This window comes from Lepus europaeus, chromosome 11 (assembly GCF_033115175.1).
Source record: "Lepus europaeus isolate LE1 chromosome 11, mLepTim1.pri, whole genome shotgun sequence".
Classification (NCBI taxonomy): domain Eukaryota; kingdom Metazoa; phylum Chordata; class Mammalia; order Lagomorpha; family Leporidae; genus Lepus; species Lepus europaeus.
This window is the reverse complement of record NC_084837.1, coordinates 87,082,710-87,109,277: the sequence shown is the minus strand read 5'-3', so window position 1 is coordinate 87,109,277 and position 26,568 is coordinate 87,082,710. Positions and strand designations below refer to the sequence as shown.

General features: G+C 59.1%; 1 protein-coding gene across 1 annotated transcript in view; it reads left to right on the top strand.

The window, feature by feature from the left end:
• IGDCC3 (immunoglobulin superfamily DCC subclass member 3) overlaps positions 1 to 23,129 on the top strand; it is a 46,254-nt gene extending 23,125 nt beyond the window's left edge. The window contains exons 3-14 of the mRNA XM_062206650.1: positions 15,977 to 16,121; positions 16,413 to 16,543; positions 16,912 to 17,049; positions 18,154 to 18,312; positions 19,596 to 19,761; positions 19,997 to 20,244; positions 20,417 to 20,581; positions 21,148 to 21,339; positions 21,473 to 21,577; positions 22,314 to 22,452; positions 22,578 to 22,782; positions 22,959 to 23,129. Coding sequence (XP_062062634.1) covers positions 15,977 to 16,121; positions 16,413 to 16,543; positions 16,912 to 17,049; positions 18,154 to 18,312; positions 19,596 to 19,761; positions 19,997 to 20,244; positions 20,417 to 20,581; positions 21,148 to 21,339; positions 21,473 to 21,577; positions 22,314 to 22,452; positions 22,578 to 22,782; positions 22,959 to 23,129 — 1,964 coding nt within the window. The remainder of the gene's footprint in view (positions 1 to 15,976; positions 16,122 to 16,412; positions 16,544 to 16,911; positions 17,050 to 18,153; positions 18,313 to 19,595; positions 19,762 to 19,996; positions 20,245 to 20,416; positions 20,582 to 21,147; positions 21,340 to 21,472; positions 21,578 to 22,313; positions 22,453 to 22,577; positions 22,783 to 22,958) is intronic.
• Positions 23,130 to 26,568: the final 3,439 nt, after the last annotated feature.

Below are 26,568 nucleotides of genomic sequence, written 5' to 3'. Positions count from 1 at the left end.
GGCTTATGTATTATTAGCTTTTCATTATTACCATGAAAAACCTCTGAGAAGCTAACTTTATAATAAAAAACGGTTTTTTTTCAAAAAGATTTTTTATTTATTTGAAAGGTAGAGTTACAAAGAGAAGGAGATACACACACACACACACACACACATAGAGAGCGGGGGGTTGGGGGGAGACCTTCCATCTGCTGGTTCACTCCCCAAATGCCTGCAATGGCCAAAGCCAGGAGGAGCCAGGAGCTTCTTCCAAGTCTCCCACCTGGGTACAGGGGCCCAAGCATCTGGGCCATCTGCTGCTGCTTTCCCAGATGTTTTTTGCAGGGAGCTGTCCTGGAAGCAGAGCAGCCAGGTCTCAAACTGGTGCCCATATGGGATGCCGGCATCACAGACAGAGGTGGGGGCTTAACCACAATGCCGGCTCCGAAAAGGTTTGTTTTGCTCACAGTGTGAAGGTGCAGGGTCTAAGGCCCAACAGGCCCTGAGGGTTTAACATCAGCATCTCGGGCAACACAGAGCCTCATGTGCCAACAGGGAGCATGAGAGTCTGTGTCTTGTCTTCTGCAACCGCCAGTCCAACAACCAACTCGGCCTGGGCAACAGACTCGACCTTTTTTGTTTCTTTAAAACAATATATTTATTAATTTGATTTGAAAAGGAGAAAGTGTGCTCCCCACCTGCTGGTTCACTCCCCAGATGCCAGCAATGGCTGGGTCTGGGCCAGGCCAAAACCAGAAACTGGGAGCTCCACCCAGGGCTCCCTCATGGGTGGCAGGAACCCAGTACTTGAGCCACCACCTGTTGCCCCTCAGGGTGTGCAGTTAGTAGAGAGCCGGAGTGGGGAGTGGAGCTGGGACTCAAACTTAAGCACTCTGGTGTGCCGTCCAGGTCCGAGAGTCCTACCCACAATGCCAAACACCCATCCCAACGAGTCCTTTTTATCATTTTATAAACCCTCTAGAACACTGCAATAGACATACACCATTCTCCTTTTAGACAGAAATAGTCTTAAGACTCCATCAGAAGGGGCCAGAAAGAGCCAGTTTCTGGACAAAGGAAATGCAGAGCTACAGGAGGACATCGAAGCAGGTCCGTTCTCAGATCAGCAAGTCTCTGAGGCCGGCGCTGTGGTGTCTCCAGTAAAGCTGCTGCCTGCAGCGCCGGCATCCCACATGGGCCTCGGATGGGAGCCCTGGCTGCTCCACTTCCCATCCAGCTCCCTGCTAATGTGCCTGGGAACGCAGTGGAAGGTGCCCCCCCGCCCCGTGCTTGGACCCCTGCACCCATGGGGGGGGACCCAGAAGGCTTCCTCGGGCCCCCAGTCTTTGTGACCATTTGGGGAGTGAATCAGCCTATGGAAGACTTCTCTAGAACTCTTTCAGATAAAAAAGAAGAAAAAAGCACAGCTCATAGGGCCACGTCCCCTTGCCTGTGGCTTAAGCACTGAGGGCTGGAACAGAGAGGGAAGGCACTGCTGGATCTTGGAGGACAGAGTCCCCCAGCCCCTTCCCGGGTGGGGAGGGTGAAAGCCGGGCAGCTGTGGTGGCCGGAGAGTCTCTGAGTCGCGGGACCATCGGCTGGCCGGAGCTGAGCCGCCTCCCGTCCTGTCCTCGCCGCAGGCGGAAGAGAACGGCCCCAGGCTCGCTGGCTTCTGAGGGCCGGCGGGGTTCCGCGGGCCCCTGTTGCTCAGATTCTGCAGCCTGGCCTTGCAGACCTCCTTGTCAGCCCTGGCACCTCCCCACCCCGACCCTGGTTCCCCATCATCCGTCCGCGGGGAGCCCCAAGGTGTCTGTGGCGTGCCCGCCCCGTCTCCAAGGGTTTCGGGGGAGCCCCCAGAGTAGGCAGGGCCAGGCCTGTTTCTCTGAGCGCAGCCGGGCTGGTGCCTCTCAGAACCCGTCCGCGCGCCGCCTTCCCTCGCGGAGTTTCCTCAGTTTCCCTCCGGGGCCCAGCCGGGGAATCCGAGCCGCTGCGGCGGGAGGGGGCGGCGGGAAATGGTGCCTCGCTCGCCCCAGCGACATCAAACCCTCGTTTGGCGTGCGGGGACAATGGCCGTCTTATTTTCTCCATTCGCCCTGCACAATGCCGGACTCTCTCATTCACCCGCGGCGGTGCGAGCGAGGTAATTAGCCCGCGCCATTCAGCGCGGACTGCGGCGCGATGCGGGGGGAGGCGCCCGCGGCGGCGCGGATTAGCCGGCCCGGGACGCAGCTGCGGCCACTTCAAAGGCGCCCGGCGGCCCGGCCGGCGGTGGGAACCGGGCCTGCCCGCGCGCGGCCGCCGCCTGCGCCCGGGGCGTCCTCCCCGGCCCGGGCCCCGCCGCCGGCCGCGCCCCGGGCCCTGCGCCCCCGCGCCGCCGGCGGGACCTCGAGTGCCTTTCTCCTCCGCGCCCGGGGAGTCAGAGGGCACGGCGGGGGGAAGGAGGGCGAGGGGCGAGGGGGCTGGGAGCTTGACACAAAGCGCTGCCCTCCGACGAGTGGAGCAGATGGTCCCACTTAGGCCGCCGCCGCCGAGGCCGGGCCGCGACCCCGCCCGCCGCGCCGGGGCCTGCTCTGGGGTCTCGCGCAGCGCCCCTGCGCCGTGGAGTCCGACTGCCCGCGCGGGCGGCCTGGGGCGAGCGCTGCGGGGCGGGGGTGGGGGGCTTGGCGGGGACCCTGCTGGGCTGGAGAGTCGGGGTCCCAACCCCAGCCCTGGCGCGCATCTGAGTGGTCCTGGCGCCACGGCGGACCCGTGATTGAGAGCCCAGCAGGGTTGAGAAGGGCCTGGGGCTGGTCCAGCTCCTTCATCTTCCTTGGAGAGGCTGGGACCCGGGTAGAGGAAATGACTGGCTGGCGGGCAGCGACTGAGTGGACGGCTACATGATAGGGAATGACCAGTCAGTCCCCAGGAGCGTATGACCCTTAAAGTCAGCCTGCAGGACGCGGCCTATGAGGGCTTGCCCTTTACGTGGTGTTTGTTCTAGGAGCAGGAGACAGGATGCGGGTACACAGATGAGCAAGGTGGGTAGTGGGCTCTCATGCAACCTGTTCCCCGCCAGGACACAGGTTCCCCGCCAGGACACAGGGGCAGGCAGCCGTCAGAGCTGGGGATGGTGTCTGCTTCCTTTGGGGGCACAGGGGAGACGCAAGTGTTTGCAGAGAAAGGAGAGAATGAGTTCCAGGCAGAAGCTGAGATGGGAAAAGGCGAGCGTGTGTGATGCGTCCAGGGAAGGCAAGACTTGTCCCGGGTGGTGACAGGACACACCACGTGACAACGGAATCTGATGGCTCGTGAGGATGGAGAGACCCGCGGGTGGAGAGCCTCATCATCATAGTGGATATTCAGGGGGAGAACTTGGAGGGAGGACAAGAGGCCTGGGGATGGGGCGCTCGGAGGTGGGGCGGCTACCACGGAAATAGTTGGGAAGTGATGGAAACGTAAGCTGAGGAGATGGGATGCGAAAGGGAGGCTGAACCAGGATGTGGTGACCAGTTAGCTACAGGAGAGAGGGCCAAGGAAGAGGCGACGACTCCTTAGTTTGTAACTTGGGCAACTGCTGCATGATGAGGCTGTTAATAAGAGGTATGGGAAGAAGAGAAGAATTTTTTGGGCTGGTGTGGTAATTCCTGTGAACTTTGATAGGACAACTCTGGAAACAGCCTGCACCTTTCAGGGGCTTTCAGGAAACTTCAACCGCAAGAGGGCAGCAGTGGGGTTCTCCATTTCCAAGGGTGGCAGCCCCCATACCAGCCACGGAAGGCCACGATCCTCCTGTGGAATGTAGACATCCCCTTCCCGAAGACACAGGTGTTGGGGTTGGGGGGCCCACGGGCCTCAATCCCTTGGCAGTTCAAGGTTGAGCCACCCAGGGTCCGTCCAGTGGAGCAGGAATGTTCCCAGTTCCGGTTGGGCTGGAGTTGGAAAATAGGAGTGTCCTTTTCTGGATGGAGAGGCACCACTTCACCTAGTGCAACCCTAAAATCTTTCTGTTTTAAGTGTATTTGAAAGAGAGAGACAGAGACACACAGAGATCTTCCAACCATTGGTCTGTTTTTCCAAATGCCTACAATGGCCAGTTCTGGACCAGGCCAAAGCTAGGAGCCAGGAACTCCTTCTGGGTCTCCATTGTGGGTAGCAGGGACCCAAATACTTGGACCGTCATCTGGTGCTTCCCAGGTGCATTAGCAGGAAGCTGGATCAGAAGCAGAGGTGGGACTTGAGCCCAGGCACTCTGGATATGGGATTCGGGCATCCCAGGTGGCTGTTTAACCCCTTGCGTTATAGCACCTGCCCCATCCTAGAATCTTAGGGTTGGTGTCGACCTTAGAGATATCATGTCTCCCCACCACCCCCAATCCCATTTTACAGATGAGAAAAGCCAAGCTTGGAGGTGAAAGTTCACGTAAGGAGCCTGTGACAGAGCCAGGCTTGATCCCTGCTAGCCTCTCCGTTCCCCCAGCCACCGCTGTCTTAGTGCCTACAAATCCTCTTCTGTGGCTCTGGAAGTTTGGGGGAAGTATCTGTTTTTGTCGAGCTGTCCTTGTGGTCATGTGAAAGCAATTTACTTAATAGCTCCGGCCTGGGCCCCCTAACCAGATGCCCTTCCGGGAGGTGAGGGAGATCCGGTGTCCTGGCCAGACCCACGGAAGTTAAGGATGTCTTGGGACTGGACAGGTTTACACAAGGAAGATTGGTGACCCTGACGCCGGCGAAGGCAGTCTGTGTGGTGGGCCTCGGCTGGGCCTGGACATTTTCAAGCACATAGCAGACAGGGATTCCCAGATCAACTCCTGGTCCCCGACGCCTTCCCGTCGGCTGGCACTCGGACATGCTCAGGCCTCCAAGGTCACAGCCGGATGATGTATTGCAACTCATCCTGCTCAAATGCCCATTTTGCAGGGAAGGGAACAGAGGCCCAGCGACGGGCTCTGACTACTAGAAGCTGCTGGAAGGCTGGAGTCATAGTCTCATGGCCACCCCTGTTCCCTGTGGAAGCTGCTAGCGCTTCCCCCTAAACCAGGAAACTCAACGACTTCTGTGTTTTGCATGTCCCATGGGATGGCCTGCAGAGTTAGTCCCGCAGGTGCTTCCCTGCCGGGGCCCTGCAGCAGCACTGCCTTCCTGGAGGGCGAGGTTGGGGTTGTCTGGGGAGGGGCCGCCCTGGGTCCCGGCTCCCCTGCTGCTTGTCTACCTGTGCTGATGGAAGGTTAGAGGCTGTGAGCGCAGGGACCATCAGAGGGGTGATCATACTACCTCATCATGGTGCTCACCTGTTAGTCACACTCTATGACATTCCAGCCAAGCCCTGGGGGAGCTAAGTAAGACTGGAGCCTGTCCTGGGTGCTGTGCCTGTGTTCTGTGCGAGTGGCGTGGGCATCTTTGGTCAAGTTTGAGCAGCTGTTTCCCCACCACGGGCGGCTGGGGTGCAGGGAACGAGCCGTGGAATTGGAGTCAGCATGCTCTGTAAGTCCTGCTGCCACCATTGCCTGCCCGTGTGACATAGGGCCGGTCACGCAACTCTTAGAATGGCCGGCGATCCCTGCCTCTCAGGGTGCTACCAGTGAAGTGAGGTCTCACCTTGAACCCGCCGTGGCTTTTGCAGGTCTTGGATTCTCAGAGGAACCATGTGTGTGTGTGTGTGTGTGTGTGTGTGTGTGTGTGAGACAAGTCTGGGAGGGGACCTCTAATTACAAGGCCGGTGGGGTGGAGGAAACTGACCCAAACACCCTGTCTGGCACATTAGCTGGTAGCAGTTGCTACCTGCTGAATGAAGGCTTAGCGTGGACTGGGACACAGTTTCCGACTTGTTGGCCGATTCGTGGGATGAAAACCAGGCCATGCTGTTTGAAATTAGGACTGGTTTTGGAAACTCAGCAGTGGCGTTGCTGGGGGTGATCATGTGGACTAGGAGCTGCTTCTCTCCCTGCCCCCTCCTCCTTCCCGGCATGCCTAGGAGGCCACCACCACCGATGGCAGAGGCCACAGCCTGCAGGCCGCACCTTGAGCCCTCCCCTGGAGGCTGTAGGGCAGGGGGAGCCAAGCTCAGGCTTGGTCTGGAGGAAGAAGCGGAGCCTCCAGGTTATGGGGCTGACTGATCACAAGCAGCACTTTTGCTTTTGGGGATTTTATTCTCCTTGGGTTGTAAAAGGCCAGCCCACCAGCTGCGAGCACCCAGAGGCCTCCCCCGTGGCCACGCCCTTGGCCTAAGAGTCCACTGGAATCACAGGTTCGATGCACACTGCTAGATGCAGGGCCTCTCCCAAGTAGGGCCCATCCCAGACCCCTTCCTCTCCCCCAATCAGGTCCTGGCCTTGGAGAGTGGCAGAGATGTGGATTTATAGCTGCTGACTTGAAAGACAAAGTTGCCTTTTGTGTGCAGATGGGGTGGGGGCGTGGGAGGGAGGGAGGGCAGGAGGGCGGGCTGGGGTTCAAGGGCCCATAGAAGGGAGGGAGGGGTGTGGGGAGGCGGACAAAGGGAGGCCAAGGCTTCTCAGGGCAGAGTCACCAGGTGGAGGACCAGATGGGTCGCTGGCTGCCCGTGAAGCCAAGCAGGCCCTCCGAGTGACCACAATCCCCACAGATACCCGGCTACCCACTCCCGTGTCCAACACAAGGCCCCACACAGCCCCTCTCTTCTTTAAAAGGACTCTGGGGCCGGCGCTGTGGCTCAATAGGCTAATCTTCCACCTGCGGCACCGGCACCGCAGGTTCTAGTCCCGGTTGGGGCGCCGGATTCTATCCCGGTTGCCCCTCTTCCAGGCCAGCTCTCTGCTATGGCCCGGGAAGGCAGTGGAGGATGGCCCAAGTCCTTGGGCCCTGCACCCCATGGGAGACCAGGAGAAGCACCTGGCTCCTGGCTTCGGATCAGTGAGATGCGCCAGCTGCGGCGGCCATTTTGGGGGTGAACCAACGACAAAAAGGAAGACCTTTCTCTCTGTCTCTCTCTCTCATTGTCCACTCTGCCTGTCAAAAAAAAAAAAAAAGACTCTGGATTCAGGATCTTTTTATTGTTTTTATCTATTTGAGAGACAGAGACAAAGGAAGATCGAGTCAGAAACTCCCATGCAAGTCTCCCATGTGGGTGGCAAGGACTCCAGTCCTTGAGCCATCACTGCTGCCTCCCAGGTGTGCATGAGCAGGAAGCTGGAGCCAGGAGCAGAGGTGGACTTGAACCCCGGCGCTCTGCTATGGGTTGTGAGCAGCCCAGGCTGCATCTTGACCACTGTGCCGAATGCCAAATGCACCCCTGGACTCGGTCTTAACATTTATTTATTTATTTGAAAGGCAGAGTGATAAAGACACAGCGGTATCTTCCGTATACTGGTTCACTCCCCAAATGGCCACAATGGCTAGGGCTGGGCCAGACTGAAACCAAGAACCTGGAATTCTGGGTCTCCCATGTGGGTAGCAGGGGCCCAAATACCTGAGCTGTCCTCCACTGCTTTCCCAGGCACATTAGCAGGGAACTGGAACTGGTGCTCGTATGGGATGCCAGCCAGCGTCACGAGTGGTGGCTGAACCCATTGCATTGCAGTGCCAGCCCCTGGACTCCTGATCTTAATTCAACCCTCAGATTTGCCTGGAAGCCTGGGGGTGGGGGTAGTCAAATGCGAACACAGATCCACGTTCCTGCCTTCCCCCACCCCAGCCTGCAATTCTGTCCCAACAGAGCTGAAGGCTGGGGGCTGGGTGGGCAACCGAGTGATGGAGAAATGGGACAGAGTGTTGGGAGGGCTGGGCCTGGGCCAGAGAGCCCTGGTAGTAAGACCCCCAATAGGGCTATGAGGGAGTTGCCAGCCTCCCCTAGTCCCGGTGCTCTCTGCCAGCATCTCCCACCCTCCAGGGACCAGCAGAGGTGTGGGAATGTACCAGTGTCCTCCAGGGCCTGCTGTGCCCCAGCCTGTCCCCGCAGAGCTTCTGCAGGGCAGGTCTGGGAGGAGGCCTGTGGAGCCACTGGGGCCTGAGTTCAGCAGGTGTTTTAACTGCACCTCGGAGAGCTACATCCGACCCCCACAATGAGCCTGGCCAATAAAGGCTCGAGTTTATAGGCTTCATAAACATTTTATTGGAGAAATCAAGGCCTCAATTACCCAGCGGCCTCTTCCAACTGACAGCTCGGCTGCTGGGGCCTCTGTGAAGCCCCCAGGCAGAAGGAAGATAGAAGAGCGCCCCCTACACCCCCCACACCCTCAGGCACAAATCAAGCCTTGCATGGTCCGCCCCTCCTCCCTGGGGGCTTGGGGCTCCACCCCTGAGTGCCCAAGCCCCGCCCCCTCGGAGGGAAGACCGACACCTCTCCCTGGACCTCCCCTCCACCTGCCTGCTCTCCCATAACCACTCAGCTGCCTTTTCTTTTATTTATTTATTTATTTATTTATTTATTTTTTCACAGGCAGAGTGGACAGTGAGAGAGAGAGATGGAGAGAAAGATCTTCCTTTGCCGTTGGTTCACCCTCCAATGGCCGCCATGGCCGGCACGCTGCGGCCGGCGCACCGCGCTGATCCGATGGCAGGAGCCAGGTGCTTCTCCTGGTCTCCCATGGGGTGCAGGGCCCAAGCACTTGGGCCCTCCTCCACTGCACTTCCAGACCACAGCGGAGAGCTGGCCTGGAAGAGGGGCAACCGGGACTAGAACCCGGGGTGCCGGCACTGCAGGCGGAGGATTAGCCTAATGAGCCACGGCGCCGGCTTCAGCTGCCTTTTCACACAGGATGCTACCTTTTCCCTCAACAGAGAAGGGGTCATTTACTGTTTGCCAAGGGTGGCTAAGCACTGGACAGTCTGTGTCATTTCTCATTCTGGCGTGTGAAGGGCACATGAGGGTGAAAGCAGAGATCCTGAGCGATTCCGCTGCCGGCCCAGGGCGCTGCCGGCCCAGGGCACACGGCTCATGATAGGTGGGGGTCTCAGGCGGTCCCTGCAGAGGTTCTGAGCCCCGGTCGTCCCGAGGGGCGGGGTGGGGGATCCTCTCTGTGTGCAGGGGGACAGCCTTCATGCGGGATCACCCGTGGGTCACTGGTCTCTGAGGCCCCCAGCCCTGCTGGGGCAGCTCTGTTCTAGTGATGAAGACAGAGAGGTGGCTCCTCTCTGGTGGCGCAGCCAGGAAGATGGAAGACAGCTGGGAGCCTGCGGCCCAGACCAGCGCTGTCGGGTAGTTTTCTGTGCTGGGCAAAGTTATTCCGTGGGCGATGACCCATCAGGCAGCCAGGAGCCGCTTGCGTTTGCTGCGCATCTGAAGTGTGGCTCGTGAGTGAGGAACTGAATGTCACATGGGGCTGGCGGCCACTCTGCTGGGCAGCGCAGGGAGGGGACGGGCCATGGCTGAAGCTTACTCCAGGGCCTCCAGTGAGAGAAGGCCCTGTGGGCTCAGACACAGGTCAGGGGGAGGGTCTGAGAGTGGCTGAAGGAGCACCTCCAGGCTCCAGGCCTCTGACGTCATGTCTCATCAGAGGTGGCATCAGAAGCGTTTCTTAGGGGACAACCTGGACACAAGTGCTTGAGGGCTGTCGTGTGAAGAATGACTTTGTTGGTGTCATCTGGGGCCAGCCAGTGAGCATATAATATAAGCTGCATAGGTAATTCCAGATGTTCTAGGAGTCACATTTACAACAACCAAGTGAGGTTAAACTTTAATAATACATTTTATTTTACCTACTATATCCAAAGTATTGCCATTTCAACGTATCACTATTTAAAAATCACTAAGGAGATTTGTATATTATTTTTGGGGGGCTAAGTCTTTCAAATCCAACATATTATCATTTCAACTTGTCATCAGTATTTTTAAAAATATTTTAAATTAAATTATTGATCCTTTCCAATTATTTTTTTACTATGGTAAAATGTGTATAATATAAAATGTACTATCTTAGTCATTTTTAAAATTATTTATTTAGGGCCAGTGTTGTAGTGTAGTGGCTTGAGCCGTCGCTTGTGACACCAGCATCCTGTAACACAGTGCCAGCTCCAGGCCCGGCTACTCTGCTTCCGATCCAGCTCCTCACAAATGCACCTGAGAAGGCAACAGAAGATGGCCCAAGTGCTAGGGCCTCTGCACCCACGTGGGAGGTCTGATTGGAATTCCTGGCTCTTGGCTTCAGCCTGGCCCAGACCTAACCATTATGGATGCTTAGGGAATGAACCAGCAGATGTATGATCTCTCTTCCTCCCTCTCATTCAAATTTGTAAAAATTATTTATTTATTAAAAAATATTTCTTAAAACACATTTTAATGTATTTGAAAGACAGAAAGGGGGAAGGGGAGAGAGAGAGAAACAGATATCTTCCATCTGCTGGTTCACTCCCCAAATGTCCACAACAACCAGGAATTCAACCTGGGTTTCCCAAGTGGTTGACAGGGACCCAAGTACTTGATCCATCACCTGCCACTCCCCAGGATGTACGTTAGCAGGAAGCTGGAGTGGAAGTGAAGTTGGTACTCAAACCCAGATACTGCTATGTGGGATGTACATTTCCCAAGCAAGGTCATAACCTCTGTACCAAATGCCCCTGCACTCTATGAGAAGCCGAGAGAGAGAGAGAGAGAGCTCTTCCATCTGCTGGTTCACTCCCCAAATGCTGGCGAAAGCTGGGGCTAGGTCACACTGAAAGCAAGAACCCAGAACTCAATCTGGGTGTCTTGCGTGCTTGGCAAGGACCCAAGTACTTGTGCCATCTCCTCCCGCCTCCCAGGGTTTGCATCAGCAGGAAGCTGTAATCAAAAGTATAGCTGGGGCCATTGTGGCCATCTGGGGAGAGAACCAGTGAATGGAAGCTTGCTCTCTCTCTCTCTTCCTATTCCTCTCTATAACTCTGCCTTTTAAATAATAAATAAATAAATCTTTTTAAAAAAAGTATAGCTGGGGGGCTAGCACTGTAGCATAGTGGGTAAAGCTGCCGCCTGCAGTGCCAGCATCCCATGTGGGCTCCGGTTCAAGTCCTGGTAGCTCTACTTCTGATCCAGCTCTCTGCTATGGCCTAGGAAGGCAGTGGAGGATGGCCCAAGTCCCTGGGCCCCTGCACCCGCATGGGAGACCCAGAAGAGGCTCCTGGCTTCGAATCAGCTCAGCTTTGGGGAGTGAATCAGCAGATGGAAGACTTCTCTCTCTCTCTCTCTCTCTCTCTCTCTCTCTCTCTCTCTTTCTTTCTCTCTCTGTGTAACTCTGACTTTCAAATAATGAATAAATATTTTTTTAAAAAATCAGAGCTGGGACCCAGACATAGGCACCCTGTGTGGGAGGTGGGTGTCCCAAGCAGCGTCTTAGCTGTGCCAGTTGCCTGCCCCGGCCGGTCTGGTCTAACCCTCATTAGGTACAGTTCAGGACTGTGAAGCACAAACTGCTGTGCAGCCATCACCACCAACCAGCTCCAGAATCCTCTCCACCTTGCAAAACAGAAGCTGTCTCTGGCAGGGGTGGACACAAGGTGGGGCTCCTGGACCCGCTGGCCCCTGGGAGGGTCTATGGTCCCAGACCCCCGTGCCACACGCTTTTGCAAAGACTGTGTTTGGAATTTTCCATGCAAATGCTCCCACACATCTTTTTATCATCAGACACCGGACAGGAGTCTGGCTGCAGCCAAAGGGTGGGAGACCCGAGCTGCCTGCCCAGTGCTCTGCCCCGACCCCTCGCTGCCCTCTGCGTCCCCCTGGAGCCTGTCTAATCAGATCCAGGCCTGACCTCGCCAGAGGTCCTGGGCCAGGAGGAAAGTGTCCCCTCCCCTTCCCTCCCTGAGCAGCCCTAGATCTGGCTCTCGGGAGACCCCCCCTCCCCTCGGGGTGATTTATAGGGGTGTCCGGAACCGTTTCCTGCCTGTTTCTGCCGCCTCCCTCCCACCCCCAGCCCTCCCACAGCCTGGCCCTACCCATGGTGGGGGCAGGGAGGGCTGGGAGATTCCTTCCCAGATCACCTGGGGACAAAGGCGCTTTCTTCCTCTTTCCCACTATCCCCAAGCAGACACTGTCCTCCCTGTGGCTTTCTGTGGCCTCACATCCAGAGGCCCCCCAACCTCTGCCATTACCTCCTCCAGCTTGAAGTGGGGGACCCGAAACTCCCCACCAGGCCAACAGATGTCAGCAGGAGAAAAAAGCTTCAGCAGCAGCATAAGTCACAGCATCAGGCCACGTCCACCAACTGTGGACACAAGACCCCCATCACCGGCCACCACCGGGGTCTCCAGCAGTGACCCATCTATGCTGTCATCAACCACCCAGAGGCCTCTGGGATGGCTTAGAGCTGCAGCCCTCAGCTCTGCTCACCCTGGTTTGCCCAGGGACCCTCTCCCCAGAGAGACAGTGGGAGGGACAGTGCCCCAGCTCTGTGGCCCACTAGTGCAGGCCAGGGCAAAAGTGAGCCTGTGCCCACCTCACCTTTCACCCAAGGAGACTGGAGGGGGCCAACGTGACCCCAAGATCCTGTCTCCCCTGATTTCTTAAGGAAAAAAATGCTGTGACTTGTGAACACGACATGAGTGGAAGATTTTAAGGGTTCCCACCTGAGTGGAGTGCACCTGCCTGGAGATTGGATGTGAATAGGGCCTGTTCATGAGAACAGGGGCAGCAGAGCAGGGAGGGCCCTGGACCACCTGGCCCAGGCCTTCCTTGATGGCTGAGGGTACTGGTATCTGAGGAAATGCACACCAGGGTCTGCAGGAGGGAGGGAAGGAGGAGAGCAAGGGAGAGGGGGCCTTGGACAAAGAGGGCCACACCCTCCTATTGCATCCCCCTCCTGGGACCACGGCTGTACAGCTGGGCCCCCGGGGTTGGGGTCAGGGACCATCCTCAAGGCCTATTACCCTCCCTCCAACACGTGAGAAGAGACAGTTCCGACATGTGGTCCATTTCGGAGTCCCCTGTCCTCAGACTGTTAGAAACACCCCAGCAGGGAACATCGGCCTCAGTTTCCCCATCATGTATAAAGGAAGTAGCTTTGGATTAGTTCTTCCACACACCTTTTTTTTAAAAGGTTTATTTATTTGGGGCCTGTACTGTGGCATAGAAGGTTAAGCCTCTGTCTGCCGCGCTGGCATCCCATATGGGTGCCCGTTGGAGTCCAGGCTGCTCCATTTCAGAACCAGCTCCCTGCTAATGCGCCTGGGGAAGCAGTGGAAGTCAGCCCAAGAGCTTGGGCCCCTGCACCCACATGGGAGACCCAGATGAAGCTCCCAGTTCATTCTCTTTGTATCTCTGACTTTTAAATAATAAACAAATAAATTTTTTAAAAAAGGTTTAATCAGAGCAAGAAACAGAGAGAGAGAGAGAGAGAGAGAGATCCTCCATCCACTAGTTCACTCCCCAAACAGCCATATTGGCCAGGGCTGGACCAGGCTGAAGCCAGGAGCCAGAAGGTTCTTCAGGTCTCCCACACGGGCACAAGGACCCAAGTACTTGGGCCATCTTCTGCTGCTTTCCCAGGCCATAGCAGGGAGCTGGATCAGAAATGGAGCAGCTGGAACTCGAACCGGTGTCTATATGGGATGCTGGTGCTATAGACAGCGGCTTAACCTGCCACGCCACAGCGTCAGCCCCTAACCCACACACTTCTTAAGAACATTGCTTATTTACTTATTTAAAATCCAGAGAGACAGAGACAGAGATCTTTCATCTGCCAGTTCGCTTCCCAAATACCCACAATAACCAGGGCTGGGTGAGGCTGAAGGTGGGAGCCAGGCACTCCACCCAGGTCTCCCACGTGGCTGGCAGGGACCCAAGGACCTGAGCCATCACCTGCTGCCTCCCTGGTGCGCGTTAGCAGGAAGCTGGAATCAGAAGCACAGCTGAGACTCAAACCCAGGTGCTTCTATAGGGGCTTGGGCATCCCAACCCTCGTCACCTGCCGGGCTACCCTGCAAGGGAAATTCTTGGCAGAGCGGCAGCACAGGGCTGTCCTGATGAAAGGGAAGTGTGGGCAGGCAAGGGCTCAGCTGCGTGTGAGGGACCCCAGGGGACCTGGGACTCCAGCTGTCTACTGCAGAGAGACCGGTTCCTCACCTGCCTGTGGTAGCCTTCCTCACCAGCGTCACAGCACATGCAGCCGAGCTATTGTCCTTTAGCGCTTTTTTTTTTTTTTTTTTTTTTTGAGGAGGGGAATAATGGTAGAGGCCAGACTTCCTCCATCCTGGCATCCTGGGCACTCTCCCTTGTAGCTTTCTTCAGGCAGGTTCCTAGCTGCGGGCATCTCCAAGGGACCCAGGACGGGGACTGGAAGCACAAAAGGATTTGGTTCCTTAATGAGGAGGCATCTGTAGTCAGCAGAGCCATTAGTCCCTGCCCAGGTCCCTGGGGGGCTGGCGGCTCCTCTCCAGCTGGAGGGAGGAAGGGGCAGGAGGAGGCTCCCCAGCTCCCAGATGGGCAGGGCCGTGCGGGCACAGACAGCTGACCCCAGAACCAGGGTGCCCTCTCCACTCCCGAGCCGGCATCCGGCCCTGTCTTCCTGGGGTTTGGGGCTACGGAAGGACCCCCAGCAGCACCTCCACCCTCTCCCCTAAGCCCTGGGGCTGACTTGCAGGCCTGTGGCCTGAGACAGGGCAGGCGACTTCACAGTGTTCCCTGGGGACCCTCTCATGAAGCCCGATGGGCCCCAACTGGGACACCAGCCTCCACCTCCCACCTCAGGGCGCCGAGGTACAATGGGACACATGTGATTGATTGCCTACATAGCACCAGAATTACACCAGTCACGGGGCTGACAGAGTCAAACCCCATCTGCAGCCACGTGGACACTCAGCCCACATACAGAGAGACATAGCCCCGCACGCATGTACAAAGAGACACACACACCATCAGCCGACTCCCAGGAGGCCCTCAGAGGAGGAGGCTGGGCCGGGGATTTTTATGCATGTTTATATTTAATGAACCACATGCAAATGAGATGGAGAACATGCCACAAAGGAGCCATCCCCCCACCCCCCACACACACCCCTGGGAACAGAATACAAAGGCTTGGGCCTTCGGGCTGCCCTGGAGTCCTGAGCAGGCCTGAGACAGGGCGCGCAGGCCACAGGGAGGGCTGCCTGCCCACGCCAGGGCACCCGAGCAGGAGCAGGGCCACACTCCTGTGGGGGAGGGCTCCTCCTGGGAGGGGAGCAACTGTCCCCGCTGATGGAGTGCCCGAGGGGAGGGGCTGCCCGTGTGGACAGATGGCGAACCGCCTCCCCACACTTGAAGCAAAGTGGATTTTAATGAAATCGCAGCCCTGGTGCTGAAGCTGGGAACGCCTGGGCGAGCCTCCACCCCGGCTTAGGGGTGGGCGAGAACACTTAACCAGCCTAAAGCTGGGGAGGGGGGACCCCAGCCCCTCTGCAGTGCAGATCCCTGAAAGGTGAGGAGGGGTCCCTGAATATTTATGACACATTGAAATGTAGATTGCGGATCTGACAGTCCTCAGAGGCTTGTCACCTCAGAGGGGTACCCCACCCTTTCGGGGGGTGCGTTGAAAAACTGCAGAAGAACGAGGGCTGGAGGGGGAGCAGGGAGGAAGGGGTGTGTGCTGCGAGAGCGATGAGGAAGAACAAAAAAAGCCACTGGGGCTCAGTAACCAGGGTGTGACAAGTGGCAGTGTCCCTGCTGGGCAGCATTGGGCTTGATCGCTTTCCCTCTCTGGGTGTCAGCTTGCAGTTCTGTAAAAAATGTGGAGCATGCTCCTCCAGCCCTGTATATATATATACGGGGGGGGGGGGTGACAGGGTATGGGTTGGCCTTCATGGGTCAGCTCTGGGTTGGGGGCGGGGGGACCAGTGCATCCCAGGAAGCTCCTGATAGCCTGGGGGTTTCCTTGTTAGAGATTCACCTTCCAGGAGTTTGTCCAGATCTTTCTCAGAGTGTCCAAACCCAGCCTATACCAAGTCCTCGGGGAAGATGCTAAGTACTGACGTGTCCCCCAAACTGCTGTCCTGCCTTTGCCAGCTGCAGGACCCTCTGCCCCTCGGTGGGGTCATGTCTAACCCACACCCCAGCCCACCCGCCCCTTGGCAGTGCACTTGACCCTGCCCACTTCTCCTCCAGCCATGTCGGACTTCCGCGTGCACCCCCAGGCCACCGTGGGAGAGGAAGGCGGCGTGGCCCGCTTCCAGTGCCAAATCCACGGGCTTCCCAAACCCCTGATCACGTGGGAGAAGGACAGAGTCCCCATCGACACGGACAACGAGAGGTTAGTGCCACGCGATACAGAGGCCCACCCATGACTCTGGCCTTGGACAAGGACTGCCTGTGGCTCAGCTCTGGCAACTGGAGGGGACACTGGTACCCCTGCAGCTGGCTGGGATGTGGCTGTGAGGCCCATGTTCCATCTTCGTCAAGGCTGGGATTGAGGGGGCGTCCACCTGCGAGGGTGATAATGACGGTGCACCTGCAAGGGTGACAATGACGGTGATGTTGAGCCAGCACCTCAATCCTGTGTCTCCGGTGCCGCCGTGGCTGATGGTGCCCCTGCCCCCGACAGGTACACCTTGCTGCCCAAAGGGGTCCTGCAGATCACAGGACTGCGGGCTGAGGACAGCGGCGTCTTCCACTGTGTGGCCTCCAACATTGCCGGTGTCCGGGTCAGCCACGGGGCCAGGCTCACCGTGTCAGGTGAGTGTCCTTTGCCTCCCGACTCCAACCCAAACTCCTCCCCCGTCACTACCCCCCCCCCCACTTGTCAGCCAAGTGGCTGCCAAGCTCGGTATTGTTGCTGTTGAGGGCTCAGGATGACTCAGGCCCAGCACCAGGCTCAGTCCCACCTGGGACTTACTCCCCGGGGCTGCCCAGGGCTGCGGCAGGGCGCAGATGGAGGCGTGGGTGCTAGGCACGAACTGGAGCCCTGGCGTGTCTCTGCCTCCAGGCCCCAAAAGGCGGCAACTGTGTGTCCCTGCCCCCACGTGCTGGGCTGTGGGTGGGCGAGGAGGTGGGAAAGGTCCTGGCTGAAGCAGCGAGGAGGAAACCTGGCCTCTCCCTCCCAGGCTCGGGCTCCGGGGCCTACAAGGAGCCGACGATCCTCGTGGGGCCTGAGAACCTCACCCTGACCGTGCACCAGACCGCGGTGCTGGAGTGCGTCGCCACGGGCAACCCGCGCCCCATTGTGTCCTGGAGCCGCCTGGGTGAGCCTCGTGCCCGCTGCCCCTCCCGTCCCTGTCCCACCCCGACAAGGGCCAGTCTGGTCCTCTGCCCGCCCCCTCCCTGGCTCTGGGGGTAGGGGGGGACTCGGAGTCCTGTTTGTTCTCTGTGGGCGTCCGTCCCCTCCTTGTGGCTGAGAGGCTGAAGTCCCCCTGCTCAGGCATTATCGGGGGTCAGATAGGCCTGCCTGCTGCATTCCCCGGCCGCCGCCGAGGCTGGCTTAGCTCCCGGGGATACCGCATCCAGGGCCCGCAGTCCTCCCTCACCCAGACCCCTCTACAGCCCGCCGCACCCAGCCTCTGTCCCCTCCCGCTCCCAGCTCGGCAGTCCCAGGCCCCTCAACAACCCCATCCAGTTGTCAAAGGCTCAATGTGGGCCCCCCGCCCCCAGTGTAAGTCCCACAGCCTAAATCCCTAGGCAGCTGGAGGAGAGAGATGAAGGGTGCAGATGGGCCCACATTGTCCCCGCGGAAAGGTCACGGGGGAGGGGCACTCCGGAGGGGGTGGGGTGGGGCCGCATTCAGGGGAGACTGTGCCACATTGTAGCAGCCCAGAGACCCGGCAAGGAGGGGGCAGTGCGGGATAATGGAGTAGATTTCACCACTTCAGGAACTGAATGGGGAGCTGTCTCCTTGTGGTCTGACTGCGCTAATCTGATCCTGGGGTGGGGGAGGGCCCTGTCCCTTGTCCCTGCCGGAGGCTGGGAAGAAGCTGCCTGGCCATTAGCAGGATGCACCGGGCACCGCGGGGACCATCTGGCCCAGCGTCTCCCCAGTCCGATGGGCCAAGGAGGGAGAGAAGGGTTTGGTGGTCTAACAGGTTGGGGAGCCGGAGCTAAGGGGTCCTCCGACAGCAGGACTTTAGAGTACGCGGTGTTGTGAGCGACCCAGCCAGAAACTTTAAAACAGAGAGGCAAACCAGGCTGGGCACTGTTGATCAAATCCACAGTCCCTTCTTAACTGCTGGAAGGGACTCCAGGGTGATGGGGTCAGGATCAAGGCTAGGGTCTTTGCTGCATCTACGATGCCCAGGTCTCAGAGACTGGGGGGAAGGGGCTCTCTGACGCTAGCCCCCCTTCCCTCTCCACAGATGGCCGCCCCATCGGCGTGGAAGGCATCCAGGTGTTGGGCACAGGAAACCTCATCATCTCAGACGTGAGTGTCCAGCACGCGGGCGTCTACGTCTGTGCGGCCAACAGGCCCGGCACCCGGGTGAGGAGAACAGCGCAAGGCCGGCTGGTAGTGCAAGGTATGGGGCCGGCCACCCCCAGCCCAGGAGGCCAGGGGCTTCCCCACCGCCTCCTTCCCTGCCTGAGCAGCAGCCCTAGCCCAAGCCCAAGCCCAGAGCCCTGTGTCACCGCCAGTTCCCTTACTCACTCTGGCCCTGTGCCTGGCTGAGCCCAGGCGGAGTCTCGCCCCTGGGGATGCATATGTTGGGAGTGGGATGATGTTCCTGATCCTGTGGCCCACGTGCCCACCAGGGGCCGTTGCCACCCCTCCACTTTCCCAGGAGTAATTCCCACTTTCTGGGTTTTGTTTGTTTTGCTTCTAAGAGGCACAGAGACAGAAAACTCCCATCCACTGGTTCACTCCCCAAATGCCCACAGTGGCTGGGGCTGGGCCAGGCCAGAGCCAGAGCTGGGAACTCAATCCCGGTCTCCCATGTAAGTGGCAAGGACGCAGTTACTTGAGGTGCACATTAGCGGGAAGTGGGAGCCAGGACTCGAGCCCAGGCACTCCAGTGTGGGACACAAGAGTGCTTAACCGCTAGGCTTGGTGCCCACCCCCGCTCCTCCTACTGGCTGTCAGCTCCCTGCCCTCTGTGCTCACACGTGTCTCTCCCCCATGCACACGTGTGGGACTTCCACACTCACACATGCCTGCCTGTACACACACAGCATGCTAGGTATTCTCACGCTGTCACACCCGGCCCTGGCCGGCCTTTGCTGTCCCGGCTCAGGGCTCTGGCAGCTGGCCGGGACATTGCACGCGGTCCATCCAGCCTTCGGCCGCGGGGTTCAGCTGGCCCCATGAACTAGGCTTGGATTTTTCTTCCCAGGACCTTCTGTGGTTGTTCCTTCCCCTAGAGCAGGAGCTGGGGGAATTGGCTCAGTATTCCACGCGGCGCTAATGAACAAGATGGAGCACTGCATTTGTCCGGTGCTGATGGGGCTTCAGGCCAGGGATTGCAGGAGAGCGGAATTGAGCGAGGGGCTCAGGGCCGCTGCTGCCGGTGCATCCATCTCCCCGTCATTACCACCTAGGGTGCAGCCAACCCTATTAGCACATTTATTTATGTAACGATTTCCTGAGGAGGGAGCTCAGCTTGATTGCTTTCGGATACAGATGTCAGTCTTTTAAACAGTCATTACCATGGAGCCCTCTCTTGGGTCTGCCTGTGCTGGAGGCAGCAGGGAGGCTGGGCCCCACCTGGAGGAGACTCAGGGGTGAAGGTGCACTGGGAGCGGCCCTCAGGTCCCTCTCCACCTGGGCCTCACCGTGCCATGTGCACCTCTGTTCCCCTCCCCCCAGCCCCAGCGGAGTTTGTGCAGCATCCACAGTCCATCTCCAGGCCGGCCGGGACCACGGCCATGTTCACGTGCCAGGCCCAGGGGGAGCCCCCCCCTCACGTCACCTGGTTGAAGAACGGACAGGTGCTGGGGCCAGGAGGACACGTCCGGCTCAAGAATAATAACAGGTGCACATGTGATGGCGCCGGGGGAGAGGCAGGGGAGGGGGCCTGGACTGCGTGGCCTGAGCCTCCTGCCCAAGAAGTGCCTTGGATCCGGAGGAGGCTGGGGACTCGGTGTGAGTCACGGGTCTGCCGCTGCCTTGCTAGGAGACCTGTGACAGGTCATGACGGGCAGAGGCGGCCAGTGGCCAGGGACCCTTTGTGAGGACGGGGACCTGAGGCTCGCCCTGCCCCCCCACAGCACCCTGACTATCTCTGGAGTCGGGCCTGAAGATGAGGCCATCTACCAGTGCGTGGCCGAGAACAGCGCGGGTTCCTCACAGGCCAGCGCCCGGCTGACTGTGCTGTGGGCCGAGGGGCTGCCTGGGCCTCCCCGCAACGTGCAGGCGGCCTCCGTGTCGTCCACTGAGGTCCGTGTGTCCTGGAGCGAGCCCCTGGCCAACACCAAGGACATCATCGGCTATGTCCTGCACATCAGAAAGGCTGCCGGTGGGTGCAGGCGGGAGGGCAAGACTGGCTCTGCCCACCGCCCCCTTAGTCATCCTTTCTCCTCCCTGGAGACGCCCACATGGCCTGACCCAACTCCTGCTCCGCCTCCCCCTGCACCCTGGCTGCCCTCCCTCCTCCTATGCTTCACTCTCCCCTATGTGCCACCCTCCAGACCCACCGGAGCTGGAGTACCAGGAAGCAGTCAGCAAGAGCACCCTGCAGCACGTGGTCAGCGACCTGGAGCCCTCCACAGCCTACAGCTTCTACATCAAGGCCTACACGCCCAGGGGGGCCAGCTTGGCCTCCATCCCCGCCATGGCCAGCACCCGGGGTGAAGGTGAGACCAGGGCGTGGAGTACAAACCCGAGATGCCAGGGTATCAGAGCACATGCCCTGGGCTGGTTCTGCTTGCTCCTGTCCAGCCCCTGGGAGGTGCTCTCTGCGCAAGCCCAGAGGGAAGTGCCCCCCAGCTCACAGGGTTGGAGAATGGACAGGGGCTGGGGCCAGGCTCCAGAGGCCCAGGGTTTCAGAGTGGGCGTTTGGTGGGGGCAGTGGTCAAGTTGCCAGCTGGGATGCCTGCATCCCATATCCAAGTGCCTGGGTTCGAGTCCTGGCTCTGTTTCCGGTTCCAGCCTTCCTGCTGATACACAGCATCAGCATCAGAGACAGCAGGTGATGGCTCAAGTACTAGGGTCCCTGCCACCCACTCCGGGAGACCCCCGAGTGAGTTCACCACTCCTGGCTTCGGTCTGGCTCTGGCGGCTGCTGCTGGTATCTGGGAAGTGAATCAGCAGATGGCAGCTCTCTCTCTCTCTGCCTTTCCAATGAAATGAGAGCTATAAATAATTAATTAACGAGAGTTTCACCTGAGCCCTCCTTCTCCCCTCCCCTCACCCCCCGCAGCCCCCACCTCACCCCTGCTGTCGGTGCGGGTCCTGGGCGGCACCTCCCTGCAGCTGCTGTGGGAGCCCCGGCCCCGGCTGGCCCAACGTGAGGGCGGCTTCAAGCTGTTTTACCGCCCAGCGAGCAAGGCCTCGTTCACCGGCCCCGTGCTACTGCCCGGAACTGTCTCCTCCTACAACCTCAGCCAGCTCGGTGAGGCGGACACAGCCAGGGCCGCGGGGGGCCGGGCGGGCACTGTGCCCGGGGCCAGGAGGTGGCTGGCAGGGGTCCCCTCCCCCGCCCCACCAGCACAGGGGCAGTCACCGGGCGCCTCTGCTTCCCCCAGACCCCTCCGTGGTGTACGAGGTGAAGCTGCTTGCCTATAATGAGCATGGGGACAGCAACGCCACCATCCGCCTCGTGTCCCTGAGGGGCGCGACTGAGAGGGCCAGTGAGTGGTGGGGACGGGCTGTGGCCTGAGGAAGGGAGGCCGGGGTGGGGCGGGGAAGAAGCCGGAGCAGCGCCCGGAGCCCTTGAGAACAGGAGCTTCGAGCTGAGTCTCAAGCGTGGCTGTGTGAACTCAGGCTAATTACTTAACCTCTCTGAGCCCACTGTTTTGTCCCTTAAGATTTATTTATTTGAAAGGCAGAGTTACAGAGAGAGAAAGACAGAGAAAGAGAGAGATCTTCCATCTGTTGGTTCATTCCCCTAAATGGCCAGGCCAAAGCCAGGAGCCAGGAGCTTCTTCCAGGTCTCCCACGTGGGTGCAGGGGCCCAAGTACCTGGACCATCTTCTGCTGCTTTCCCAGGCGCATTGGCAGGGAGTTGGATCAGAAGTGGAGCAGCCAAGACTCATATGGGATGCCGGCGTCACAGGTGGCGGCTTAACCTGCTACGCCACAGTGCCGGCCCCCAAGCCCCGGGCTACTCCTCTGTAATCAGGAGATAATAATTCCTGCTTTAGCAATCTGTGGCAAGCAGAAAGTGGGCCATGTCCAGTGCCCCTCCCAGCATCTGGCGTAAACATGATGTTCAGTGACTGACCGGTCAACAGGATGGAGAAGGGTGGGCTGAGTCTCCCACACACTTGGGGGTGGCAGTGGCTGAGGGAGGGGTCCCCAGAGGCTGGGTGTCTGGGGGTGCTTCAGGCCAGGAGAGCCGCAGCCCTAGCTTGCCCCTGCCCACAGTCCTGAGCCCACCCTGCGACTGCCGGAAGGAGGAAGCTGCCAACCAGACATCCACAGCCGGCATCGTGGTCGGCATCCACATCGGGGTCACCTGCATCATCTTCTGCGTCCTCTTCCTCCTGTTCGGCCAAAGGGGCAGGTGTGTCCTGGGCCAGGGGTGGGGGCGGGGCATCCCTGCAGGGGAAGGAGGGCCTGGGGGCCCCCAGCTCCCCCATCTTGCTCCCTTCCAGAACTCTCCGCCTGACTCTCTGCTTAACCCTTCAGAGTGCTCTTGTGTAAGGACGTGGAAAACCAGCTCTCCCCTCCTCAGGGCCCCCGGAGCCACAGGGACCCCAGCATCCTGGCCCTGAATGGGATGGGGCCAGGAGAGCAGGAGGAGAAACGCGGCGTGGGCAGCATGGACGTGAAGGAGCTGGAGCAGCTGTTCCCCTTGGCGGGGGCGGCAGAGCAACCCAAACCCAGGCCCACAGTGAGTGCCCGGGACCCGCCTGCTCCGCCTCCCATCCTGCCCTCCCCAGGCCTTGGCCACCAGCCTTAGCCAAGCTCCAGGTCACTCTGTGGCCCTGGGCAGGTGCAGTGGCTGGCTAGAGGCTCCCAGCCCTGCAGCTCTGGGCTGACAGCCGCGCGCCTGCCTCTCCCCAGCAGGATCCTGCAGGTCCCGCTCCGTGCGAACAGACCCAGTGCTCCGTGCTGCCACTGCAGGGCTTCAGCCTTCTGGAGGGGAGGACCCCAGAGGCCAAGGCCAAGGGCCCCTGTGCAGTCCCCGGCCTGGTCAGCGAGGCACCAGCTGCACAGTCCGCTCGCGTGGGCCAGTAGCCAGTGTGTGGCAGGCGTGGCAGCGGCGGCCCCTCAATCTCAGGTCAAAGCAAGATTTCTCCTGTCCTGTGGGGTCCGGGGCAGGGGTGGGGGGCCCGGGCCGCCCCACATTTTCATCCTGACTGCCCCTGGGCTTGTCAAGACCTGCAGCAGGCACGGCAAAGACCTCCCCAGGGAGCCGGCAGGGTGGAGGGAGGCGAGCCCAGCACCCACCTGGCAGAGAAAAAAGTGAGCGAGTGAGCAAGCGAGGAGTGACCCAGACTTCAGGCCCGTGGCCCCGCTGCGGAGCCCTCCCCAGCACTGCCTGCAGCCTGCTTGTTCCTCAGGACGGAATTTGCTGTGTGCGCCCAGCACCTACCTCAGCCGGAATGAATGTCCTTGGGTGGGGGTGGGGCCCTGGCCTCACCCCTACAGCCCATGTGCACTCCTACCTCAGCCCGCCATGGGCCTCCCTCCCCCCTACAACCCTGTTGTCCAGAGTTGAAGAAAGAAAAAGACAAAAAAAAAGAAAAAGGCACGTCCCATTTCCAGGTATGAGAGAAGACAGCTACCTCAAGGCTCGGGTGCTGCTACTGGACCCTCCCTCCGCAGCCCCAGCTGTGCCCCCACCCCAGAAAGGCTCAGGCCAGAGGACAAGGGCGACCTCTGGGGCCCACAGAAATGAAGATGGAATTGATCAGAGAAAATGTGAAAAAAAAAAAAAAAAGCCAAAAATTAGAGGAAAGGTGTTCCTGGAAAAAGTAGAAATTGTCCCAATTGGCTGCGCCCCAGCCTGCCGCCCGTGCCCCATCTCCGAGGTCCAGTCTGCTCAGACCCCACCCTGCCCACCTGGGCCTGGGAGTGAGGTCATCAGCTGTGGCCTGCCTCCCGTTCTGCCCAGAGGCAGGGCCTGTGGAAGGTGCTGCACGGGTGACAGGTGGCAGGTGACAGGTGCGCGTGTGGGCGGTGTCCACCGTCTCATGGGACACAGCCGGCCTGGCCCAGCCCCTGGACAGCCACTGAGCTATTTTTTTATACAAGGTGTGTTTATGTTTAGGGTTATTACGTCCTGTGACTTTTTCTCTTTTTCTGTTATGTTGCTCTCCGAACTACTTAATTAAAGAATGGAAAAAAAAAAAAAAAAAAAGAACCAAGGAGACAAATACCTATTTTTGGTTATACTCAGAGGCATTTTTTTAAATAGCAGAAGGAAAAACTTTTCTTTTTTTTTTTTTTAAGAAAATAAAAGCTAAGTGTATTCCTTAAAATTGAGATTAGAATGTAAAGTCCCGCCCACCACCCTCTGGAGCAGCCCGAGGTCGGAAGTTGTGCTATTTTCCGAGGGAGCTGGAGCCGGGCCGCGTGGACCCAGCGCGGCCGACTCGCTTCTTCTCCCAGGTGATGGCCGGACGCCGAGGGCCTCCTCCCCCTGGGGGTGGAGATTTGGGGGCCACCTGGCCTCTCTTGGGTTTCGTCACACTCATTTTGACTGAATAAAAGTCATGTTGCCAAAGTGAATCTCGAGTCGTGTTTTGGTGGCCGCATCAGGGACGGGCAGGCGGGGCTGATGACCACAGACCCCCTTGACACCCCCAACAGGCCTCGTGCTGGTCTCCACCTGTGGTCCCTGTGCCTCACCATGAGGTTGCTATAGACAGTGAAACCAAAGCAGAGAGTCAAGGGCAAGTCCAGGGTCTCCCAGGGCCAGGCAGTGGCTACATCCAGGCCAAGCTGCCCAGACCTTGTGCCTACGTCTGGACCCCTCCCTGCACCCCCTAAGCAGGCCCTGAGTCGCCAGTGTCGATCCCTGGTTGGGTACTGGTGGCGTGGGGCTTGGCGCTTCTGCGCTATGAGGAAGTGACTCTCCAGGACACAGAGCCAGGACCCCAGCCAGGCCTCTCCACGTTCACACTGTCCTCGGGCCAGGGACGTGGGGCTGTGGAGGTGGACGACAGGCCAGCAGAGGCTTCGTGGCAGGCATGTTGACAAGGATCTGGGGGTCTCAGTGGGCCTCAGGCTGGGTCAGGTGCAGCGTCGTGGAGGCTGGGAGCCAGGCCCGCTCCGGGGAGGCTCTGTGGGTCTGGAGGCCCAGGTCCCGCACCCAGAGGCTCCTTTGAAGAGGAACAGCCCAGGGCAATGGTTTGTTTTTTTGGTTTTTAAAAAAATTTTTTTTTATTTGACAGGTAGAGTTATAGACAGAGAGAGAGACAGAGAGAAAGGTCTTCCTTCCGTTGGTTCACCCCCAAAATGGCTGCTTAAATCCAATGTAAGCCAGGAGCCAGGTGCTTCTCCTGGTCTCCCATGTGGGTGCAGGGCCCCAGGACTTGGGCCATCCTCCACTGCCCTCCTGGGCCACAGCAGAGAGCTGGACTGGAAGAGAAGCAACCGGGACTAGAACCCATCGCCCATTTGGGATGCCGGCACTGCAAGGCGGAGGATTAACCAAGTGAGCCACGGCACCGGCCCCCAGGGCAATGGTTTGTGAGCTGGACCCTGGGCTGCAGTGGGGCAGGGAGGGGTACCCATCCTCACCCCCAAGCTGCACACTTTCCACCTTGCACGGTTTCATTTGGAAATAGGGCTCTACTCCTGAAAGAGCGTGTTTGAAAGCCCCTGTGGGCTGGTCAGCTGCTGTGCTGGCCTGGGAGGGGAGGCCTGAGGCCCACATCAGGGTGGGGACGATGCCCTGCCTTGAGTACCCCATAGGAGAGGACGGGGCCTGGATGCAGACCTGAGACCCCGCCTTTCCTTCCCCAGCTGCACGCATAAGCGCTCCGCAGCAGGCAGGTGTTGTCTGTCCCGGGCGGGAGGCTCAAGCAGAGCCGTGGGGGTGGGAGAGAGCACCAGCCACCTCCAGGGCCCTGTCCCCCCTCAGAACCCACGATGCTACCCCAGGAAGGCACCTGGGGACAAGTAGGATCCAGATATGTGTATGCACGTGGCACTCACTCCACACACAGGTGCGGGGAGGGCCTGTTCTAATCTCACCAGGGCTCTGGTGAGCAAGGTTAGCAGCCACAGGCATCAGAGTGGCACGGCTGGAGCCTGGGTCCCGAGATCTCAAGTTGTCCAAGGGCCTCAGGCTGAACCCCTCCTCGGGCCACCTCCCTCTCCTCGGGACCAAGTCAGCCCCAAGAAGAGGGCTTGTAGCCCGCTGCAAAGACCGGAAGCTCTGCAGGGAACCACTGCTGACCTTGGTGACTGAACATAACAATGGCTTTGCTCACAAGTCTGCCTTCTGGGCAGGGCGCGTTGGGGCAGCTGCGTCTGCTCCGCATGGCATTGCTCGGGCTGCAGCTGCTGAGGGCTCCCCCACGTCAGTGGCTGGTGGCTGATACTGGATGTCAGCGGGACCTAAGCTGGAGCTGTGACCTCCAGCACCACACATGGCCTCTCTGTGTGACCTGGGCTTCTATGGAGAAGTGTCCTGGGGTAGGGGGAGGAACCAGGCAGAATTAGA